The sequence below is a fragment of the Myripristis murdjan genome, chromosome 10 (genome assembly GCF_902150065.1).
Source record: "Myripristis murdjan chromosome 10, fMyrMur1.1, whole genome shotgun sequence".
Classification (NCBI taxonomy): Eukaryota; Metazoa; Chordata; class Actinopteri; order Holocentriformes; family Holocentridae; genus Myripristis; species Myripristis murdjan.
This window is the reverse complement of record NC_043989.1, coordinates 252,501-261,688: the sequence shown is the minus strand read 5'-3', so window position 1 is coordinate 261,688 and position 9,188 is coordinate 252,501. Positions and strand designations below refer to the sequence as shown.

At 48.1% G+C, this 9,188-nt stretch overlaps 1 protein-coding gene across 1 annotated transcript in view; it reads left to right on the top strand.

Moving 5' to 3' along the window:
* The first annotated feature begins 1,955 nt into the window (after positions 1–1,955).
* rnf130 (ring finger protein 130) overlaps positions 1,956–9,188 on the top strand; it is a 15,835-nt gene continuing 8,602 nt past the window's right edge. Inside the window, exons 1-3 of the mRNA XM_030062079.1 lie at positions 1,956–2,147; positions 2,579–3,069; positions 7,242–7,433. Of these exons, the coding sequence (XP_029917939.1) occupies positions 2,814–3,069; positions 7,242–7,433 (448 nt within the window). The 5' untranslated portion in view covers positions 1,956–2,147; positions 2,579–2,813. The remainder of the gene's footprint in view (positions 2,148–2,578; positions 3,070–7,241; positions 7,434–9,188) is intronic.

Below are 9,188 nucleotides of genomic sequence, written 5' to 3'. Positions count from 1 at the left end.
CCCCAAGGCCATACAATCTCTTAAACACACTTACACAATGACTCTGTGGCCTGCTGTAGCCTAACTTCCACTGTTACACCATTTTATTTTATATATACATATACACTACTCACAAAAAGTTAGGGATATTTGGCTTTTGGGTGAAATTTATGGAAAATGTAAAAAGTTCACGCTACAGTGATATTATATCATGAAAGTAGGGCATTTAAGTAGAAGCATACACTGGTGATTTCCTCATCTCAAACAATTTATTGAAACAAAAGCCAACAACAGTGGTGGATATACCACAACAAAAAATGTCAGTGTCAATAACTTGTCATGTGCCCTTGAGCATCAATTACAGCTTGACAGCGACGTCTCATGCTGTTCACAAGTCGACTTATTGTCTGCTGAGGCATGGCATCCCACTCTTCTTGAAGGGCAGCCCTCAGGACATTGAGGTTCTGGGGTACAGAGCTCCGAGCCTCTACACGGCGACACAGCTGATCCCATAGGTTTTCTATGGGATTCAGGTCTGGAGAAAGTGCAGGCCACTCCATCTGAGGTACCCCAGTCTCCAGCAGCCGTTCCCTAATGATACGACCTCGATGAGCTGGAGCATCAAACACCTGATGTGAATTTTGCCGTTAAACTCCTTGTTAGAGAACAGCAACTTGTGCAAAAAGTACTGAAACACTGAACAGTTGGACATGTGCATTCAAAAGTTTACAGAAGGTCACATTAAGTTCACCTGGAAAGGTTATAATGCATTTTAGGTTCATCCTGAAATTTCACCCGAAAGCCAAATATCCCTAACTTTTTGTGAATAGTGTATATATATATATATATATATATATATATATATATATATACATATATACATATATATATATATATATATATATATATATATATATATATATATATATATGTATATATATATATATATACATATATATATATATATATATATATATATATATATATATATCTCCTTTACCTCATTTTTGCCTCTACCTCAGTATTGTCTCTTCTTTGTCATTATTTGTCTCTTCATGTTGTTTCTTCATTTGTATTTGCAATTTCACTGTATGAACACAATGACAATAAAGGCTTCTAAAAAATTCTGAAAAAACATTTCAAGAAAACTAGAAAGAGAAAACTTTCCTGAAAACAAGCAGGAAAAAGAAGTCAGCTAAAAAATCTAGCTGACTTCTTTAGTGAAATATTAAAGGTCAGATCAGTGATGCTGGATCACATTTCTTGCATTTTAATGTTTGTGAAAACATTTAATGCTTAACACAAGTCAGAAAAATCTCTTCTCTCAGGCCCCAGGGCTGCAGGAGTCTCCCTGCAGTTCCTCAGTTTGTCCACCAGGTGTCAGCACTGATCAGGCTGAGCAGCTCCTGGCCTCCTGCGATTATAAACAACTTTTATGTCAGCAGTGTGTGAGATGCTTTTCACCAACATTTCACTTATTCTTCATGTCCCCGAGGCCCCTGGGGGTCCCTGGACCTCCCCTGGGGCCCCTGAGGGCCCTTGGACCCCCCTGCCCTAACCCTAACCCTAACCTGTGGTTATTTGATACTAATAAGAAGAAGAAGAAGAAGAAGAAGAATAGAGATTTTACCATGGATTTAAAAATAATAATATATAGGTAAATACACATATATTAATATAATTATATATTTAAAATTTTGATTATTTTTAGGTCTTTTTTATTATTAATGTCAGGCTCTTAATTTCATTCTCGTTTTTTTGTGACGTTTTAACTTTCATTCTCTTAGAACTTTTGACTTGTGACACACTGTGACACACACACACACACACACACACACACACACACACACACACACACACACACACACACACACACAAAACTGTGGAGACTGTCCGCAGGTATCGCGACAGCCGCCGAGATCTGACGCACCTAAACATGAAGGTTCACGCAGCTCGTCTCCCTGCTGTGACTCTGCGCATGCGCAGTGCGGCCCGAGCGGAGAAACAGAGAGACGGGCTCGAGGCTCCGCCGTCCGGCCGCGAGCAAAAACCCGAAGCGACGGAAATCCGGATCAGAAATAAATGAGAATAAAACCAGAACCGAGCGGAACCAACTGAGACCGGCTGCATCCGGATGTAACGGGAGCGCGTCCGTCCGCGTGCGCACGGTAGGCTCAGTCCGACACAAAGAGGAATAACCTACAGCTTCTGACTCACACACACACACACACACACACACACACACACACACACACACACACACACACACACACACACACACCGTCATGCTGCACTTTATTGTTCATGTTCACATCTCCGTTTCATACCGTGCACGCGCACAGGCAGCGCGTGCTGGCTGTGTGGTACAGATGTTGGCCTGCTGAGGACTGCTGTCATCATCATCATCATCATCATCATCATCATTAACATTAACATTGTTGTGTATTATCAGTAGTATCACCACCAGAACGTCATCATCTTCATCATTTTTATTATTATTATTATTATTATTATTATTATTATTATTATTACTCATTATTATTTTTTTACATCATCATCATCGTCAGCTGTGTTTACATGCTCTGCTTTTTGCCTGCAGGCCAACAGGAGACACACAGCGGGACAGAGAGACACATAAGGAGACACTAGGAGACATTAGGAGACACTAGGACAGGTAAAGAGACGTGGGGCGGGACATCCAGCGGCGGGACGGCGGCGGCGGCATGCTGCTGGAGCGAGTCGTGAACTGAATCCGGTTTGAAGCGTCTGGAGTTTGGAGGAAGTCGTCGTTTCCTGCCTGACAGCTTGGATGTAAAGAGGACCTGAGGGAGGACATGATGTCCCTGAGGCGGACCCGTCCCCCTGTCCCTCTGGTCTTGGTCCTGGTCCTGGTCCTGACCCGGGCGGCGGCGGCGGCGCGGCCCGACAGGAGCAAAGACGAACACGTGGGCGCCACAGTGAACGCCACCGTGCTGGACGGGCGGGGAAACCCTGTGCACATGATGAGCAGCGACGACGGGACGTACGGCCAGAACTCACCCAAGACCGACACCAGGGGCGTCGTGCTCGCACCCGCACCTTACCATGGAGGTACGTACCTGCATTGGTTCAGCCCGGCCTGCAGCTCCTGGGTCCACTGGGAGTTTGGGTTCAGGTTTAGCTTCTACATGTGAACTAACCTTAACCTGAGAGCCTGAGGAGGCTAACCACGCTAACCACGCTAACCACGCTAGTGAAGCTAACGTTACTTCCTCATTTACTGTATAGAAACTCAAACCAGGTGTCCTTCACACCTGGTTCTGTGATCTGCTGCACATGTGGTGCATTGTTATTAAGAAAGAAAACCCATCCTGTCCACCCAGACTCTGAGGGCAATCTGTTCTACCAGCAGAGTCCTGACCCACCTGCTGCTCACCTGCAGCTCAGGTGATCACACAGGAGCCAGGTAGAGCCTGAGCACATACACATCCAGGTGGAAATGAACCAGTAGATTGTGATCTGATTGCCCAAACCAGGTCCAGTGTTCTCAAAGGGAACCAGAACCCAGCGGAACCTGCTTTCAGAACTCTACTTCTGAGGGTCCCGCCAGGTTCAGGTTCCCCTTGAGAACTCTGAGAACTCTAGTTTAAGAACTCTGCCACTGATCTCCAGGCCCACAGTCTGAGTTCCTCACTCCACAGTGTCGCTGGCATCACACAGATCTCAGATCAGCTGATCAGACTGAAAAACACGTCTGAGGCGTCTCTGTCTTCACCAGAGAAGGTGACAGAAGCAGCCGCAGAGTGAGACGTCTCACTTCCTCCCCGTCTCTGCTGCTGTCAGCAGAATCTGAAGCCTGATTGGTTGTTTGGTTGTTTTACATCAGACAGAAGTTTAATGTTACTGAAAACATACAGCTTCCAAAAATCACAATTAATAAGGGAGGGGTTTGCAGTCTCAGCCAATGAGAGGCCAGAGGTGATGATGTCATCAGGGGAACCTGCTTCAGATTTATCAATCACACTGAAACTGATCAGACCTGATCAGTGATCAGTGATCACTGCATTTGTCATCTCCTGTTAGCCGCTTGTCAGTTGAAGATGCGTAACCATGACAACCTGATGAAGATGAAGCTCGTCCAGCAGGAGCTCAGGGTTCATTTCGACTGAAAGACTGCTGCACTGCATTGTGGGATACTTCAGCCAAACAGCTGGGCTCTGTGTGTGTGTGTGTGTGTGTGTGTGTGTGTGTCCTTGGTTGTGTCATCATCATTAGAGGCTCACTGTGAAGTGTGTCAGGCTGCTGTGACCTCTGACCTCCACGGTGTGAGTGTCAGTGGTGCAGACTGATCTGTGATTGGCCGGTGTGTGTGATGTCGTGTGATGTCGATAACTCGTCCTGAGGGAGCGGTGTCGTCTTCCTGGCGCCGGGGCGACCTCTGCTCCTCATCAGCTTACAGGAAGCATGAAAACAGAGCCTGGAGGCTGAGCCGTTACCATGGAAACGAGCATCCTCTCCCACTTCAGCTGTCCACCTGCAGCCACTCAGTGACCAGTGTGACCAGTGGGACCAGTCCACCGGCACACTGGACAGACTGGACAGACTGGACAGACTGGACAGACTGGACAGACTGGACAGACTGGTGCAGGACAGCAGGGTCTCTGCAGGTCGCTCAAACATCCAGCAAATACAGTTACGTTTTATTCTCTCTCATGTTCGTTTAGTTTAACAGTTGAAGCGTTTATTTCCTGCGTGGCTGTCAGTGTGAACTGTTTGTCGGCTAGAATCACAGTAACCTGGACTAGAATCACAGTAACCTGGACTAGAATCACAGTAACCTGGACTAGAATCACAGTAACCTGGACTTAACCTGGACTAGGAACACCATGATGTTGACTGTTAACATAGTAACTGTGACTGGTAACAGGCTGGCAGCAGCTCAGCGACATGGCGTCCCTGTCCAGCTGCAGGCGGCGTGCTGCAGGCGGCGTGCTGCAGGCGGCGTGCTGCAGGCGGCGTGCTGCAGGCGGCGTGCTGCAGGCGGCGTGCTGCAGGCGGCGTGCTGTGTCTCCCTGCTGGGAGGCTGGGTGCTGCAGCGGCTCCAGGCTCCATTAAGGTCGGTGAAGGTCGAAGCATCTGTGCTGCGGGTCGATGTCTCAGATTACACTCAGCACAGCCAAGGACACTGCAGACTGAGGCCTGCTCCATCTGCTGCTCACACTGCAGCTGCCAGACACACAACACACACAACACACAACACACCCAACACCCAACACACCCAACACACACAACACCCAACACCTAAACACCCAACACCCTAAACACCCCAACACCCAAACACCCCAACACCCCAACGCCCAACACCTCAACATCCCAAACACCCAACACACCCCAACACCCCAACACCCAACACCCAAACACCCCAACACACCCAAACACCCTAAACACCCCAACACACCCCAACACCCTAAACACCCCAACACACCCAAACACCCAAACACCCAACACCCTACACACACACACTGTGGAGTAACATCATTGACTGTATAGACCCTCAGACCTGAGGCCTGGACCTGCAGCTGATCTGGGCTCAGTGAGGTCACCTCAGGTTAGCCCTGCTGGCTTTTCTGCACCATGAAGGTGGTTTACTTTTGATCGGGGTACGTTGCCGTGGTAACATACGCTGAACACCTCACCTGTTCCAGAGCAGGTGAAGTTCATATTCCATATATATCCAGTTCAGTGTGATAACAGCAATGTTTTCATACAGCAGCACACACACACACACACACACACACACTGCTGAAGCTCTGTCACACTGACACTGAGGTATAATATAAGGAATATTCAAAGCCAAGCTGCTGCTTTATGGCTGCAGAATCACATCACATAGAACAGATCTGCACGTCTCCAGCTGCTCATGATTGTAAACCAGAGTTTACAGTAAAGTCCTGCTGCTGCAATGAGGATGAACCAGCTGATGGGAGCAGCAGTAACTGGTGTGTGTGTGTGTGTGTGTGTGTGTGCGTGTGTGTGTGTGTGTGTGTGTGTGTGTGTGTGTGTGTGTGTGTGTGTGTGTGTGTGTGTGTGTGTGTGTGTGTTGAGCAGTGAACAGTTTGACTGCAGCAGGTCAGTCAGACTGGACTGGTTCCTCTGGTCCCAGTGGAGCTGCAGTGCTGGGAAGACGCTGCGTTGCATCTGTTGATCTGTGTCTGTCTCTTTGTTCCTGAACTTTGATTTCCAAATATTGTCCTTTAGTTCGCTGTTTTTATTTTGGAATGTGCTGTGAACCAACTTCCTGTAACAGCTCCTAAACAGGAAGTAGCAGATCGTTGTTGTTCTACCTCATCAGCAAGACTCATGTCAACAGGAAGTGATGTCATCAGGGAGCTGACAGCTCATTAGTAGAAGCTGTGTGGCTGATCCGGACTGAGCAAGGCATGCTGGGATGGCACACATAGTGCATCTTCATCATCATTTCATCTGACTTTACTGATTATTGATTATTGAAAAGCAGCTGAACCACGGGAGAGCCTCTGCTGCGTTTCTGTGATGTTGTTGCCAGGCAACCACAGGATCAGCTGGTGGTCAGCCATTTACTGTGCAGGGAGGAGTCCGACTGATACAGCTAATCAATACAGCACATTAGAATCATTCCTTCCATCTGCACGTCTCACCAGAACTGACTGGAGATCAGCTCTGACTCACAGCCCAGAGGAGGGTCAGGTGTGTCAGAATGTGGGAAGCCCCGCCCACCTGGTGATGCAGGCAGGTCAAAACAAACTTCTCCAAGTGTTTAACATCCAGATGTTTTGAGTTTTGAGTTTAAATCCCTGAACCTCCTGCCACCCTGTTTGGAAGTGGCTGTGTATTAAAATAAAGCTGAGCAGAGTGTGGGCTCCTCCTGCAGGGGGCGCTGCAGAGTGTCAGCTCCGCCTGCAGGGGGCGCTGCAGAGTGTCGGCTCCGCCTGCAGGGGGCGCTGCAGAGTGTCGGCTCCGCCTGCAGGGGGCGCTGCAGAGTGTGGGCTCCGCCTGCAGGGGGCGCTGCAGAGTGTGGGCTCCGCCTGCAGGGGGCGCTGCAGAGTGTGGGCTCCTCCTGCAGGGGGCGCTGCAGAGTGTCAGCTCCGCCTGCAGGGGGCGCTGCAGAGTGTGGGCTCCGCCTGCAGGGGGCGCTGCAGAGTGTCAGCTCCTCCTGCAGGGGGCGCTGCAGAGGCTGAGCAGAGTGTGGGCTCCTCCTGCAGAACACAGTAACTAAACAGTAACCATGGCAACTGTCTTTGCAGTGGTGGACCGGCAGGGCTGCGATCCAAACACCCGCTTCCTTGTCCCCCCGCGGACCGTCCACTGGGTGGCGCTGCTGCAGAGAGGAAACTGCACCTTCAAGGAAAAGATCCTGAAGGCGGCGGCTTTCAACGCCTCGGCCGTCCTCATCTACAACAACTCCACCGACAAGACGGTCAAGATGGGCCACGAAGGTCAGGCTGTGTGTGTGTGTGTGCGTGTGTGTGTGCTCCAGGGGGTGGGGCTCCAGGGGGTGGGGCTCCAGGGGGCGGGGCTCCAGGGGGCGGGGCTTTGTTGACAGTTGACGATCCACAGGCACACAGTTGGAGGAACGTGTTTATGATTTTGTGATTATCTTTTATCTCAGACAAAAAGTGATTGCTGTCTAGAGAATTTTGAGTTGCTTTTTCTGTATTTAAGAATTTATTTGTTGGGCTGCAGGTCCCGCCCCTGAGTCCAACCCACATCTCTTAAATCAGGGTACACGTACCCCTAGTGGTACGCAGAGGTCCTACACAGGGTGCATGAGGGAAATCTGAAAATATAAAAATACAAGAATAAATAATGATTATATCACAGGATTTTGAAAAAATGTACTTTGAGATAATATTAGTAAGATATAAAATGTAAAATAGAAGTATACCAGAAGAAGCACTTCAGAAGAAACGAGCCGCTGCCGTGCTGAAGTGCTGCGGCTGGCCTCAGATCAGATCCTGCCGCAGAGCTCTGTCGCCTACAGCTCGGACTCACAAATCACAGAGAACTGAAGCCAAAAACGTTTTGAGAACCACTGACTTACACTGTTCCTCATGTTTCTGGGGCCCGCCTGGAAGAGCCTCATGGCCCCCCTGGGGGCCCCGGACCCCACTTTGTGTTGAAGTTTGTGTTGAAGAGGGAAAGCGGCTCTTTGTCTCTGTGTTGGTTTTCCTCGTCAGTTTGACTGCAGAGGATCGATGAGCTGCTCTAAATATAGAGGGACACTCTGACCTCACTGTGTGTGTGTGTGTGTGTGTGTGTGTGTGTGTGTGTGTGTGTGTGTGTGTGTGTGTGTGTGTGAGGACAGATGTCAGTCTGCTGGAATGTTTCCACATGAATCATGAAATGGAGGAGAAATGTTTTTTTAATCAGCAGCTCAAAATGTCTTTATTAACTTGACGTTTATTTTTACTTTTTCCTGTCTCTCATGTATTTGATCAAATATTGAATTTTATCACTAATATCACTTTCTGTTTGTAATTAGTCTGTTTTTAATTAGCTGTCTGATTTCTCTCTGTGTTATTAAGGTGTTTGCTTCAGTAACAGACAAAAATATAAGAACTATTCTCTTTTCTTAAAGAACATTTGATGATCTGGAGCATTAGTGTTTTAGTTTTACATGTGAGATGTTCCTCTGACGCTACATTTTTACTTTGATTAGGCTATTTTTTTACATATTCTGTTAAGATTTGATAATGGCCTTTCTCCCTCCATTATTTTTGGGAGAAATACAGTTTATTTGAAAAGTTATGACACCTGGACAATTAATTCCATCATGAACACAAACCAAAATATGTTTTCGTATCAGAGTCACTTCCTGTGGCTGCTCCTCCGCTGATTTACTGTCAGATTGTGTTAAAATGCAGGATCTGCAGAAATCATGTAAAAGTGAGTTTGAACACTTGGAAACAGAGACTGAGGACGTTCTCTTCAGAAAGACCTCTTGCTTTTCAACAAGCCAATCAGACGTCAGTCTGCTGTGACATCACGTTCAGTCCAACAAATCACAAGATGAAGAGGCAGGAAGGCCTCAGAGCTGCTCTCAGGTCAGATCTGCTGCCGTTTGCTCGATGCTCTCTGACGTCTGCGTGGTTTCTGGCTGCTGCTCTGACCTGTGAGGAATGTTTCTGCTGCCTGTTCAGACGGGCTGACGGAGACACACCTGATCAAACACCTGGAGGGAGTTCATGTCC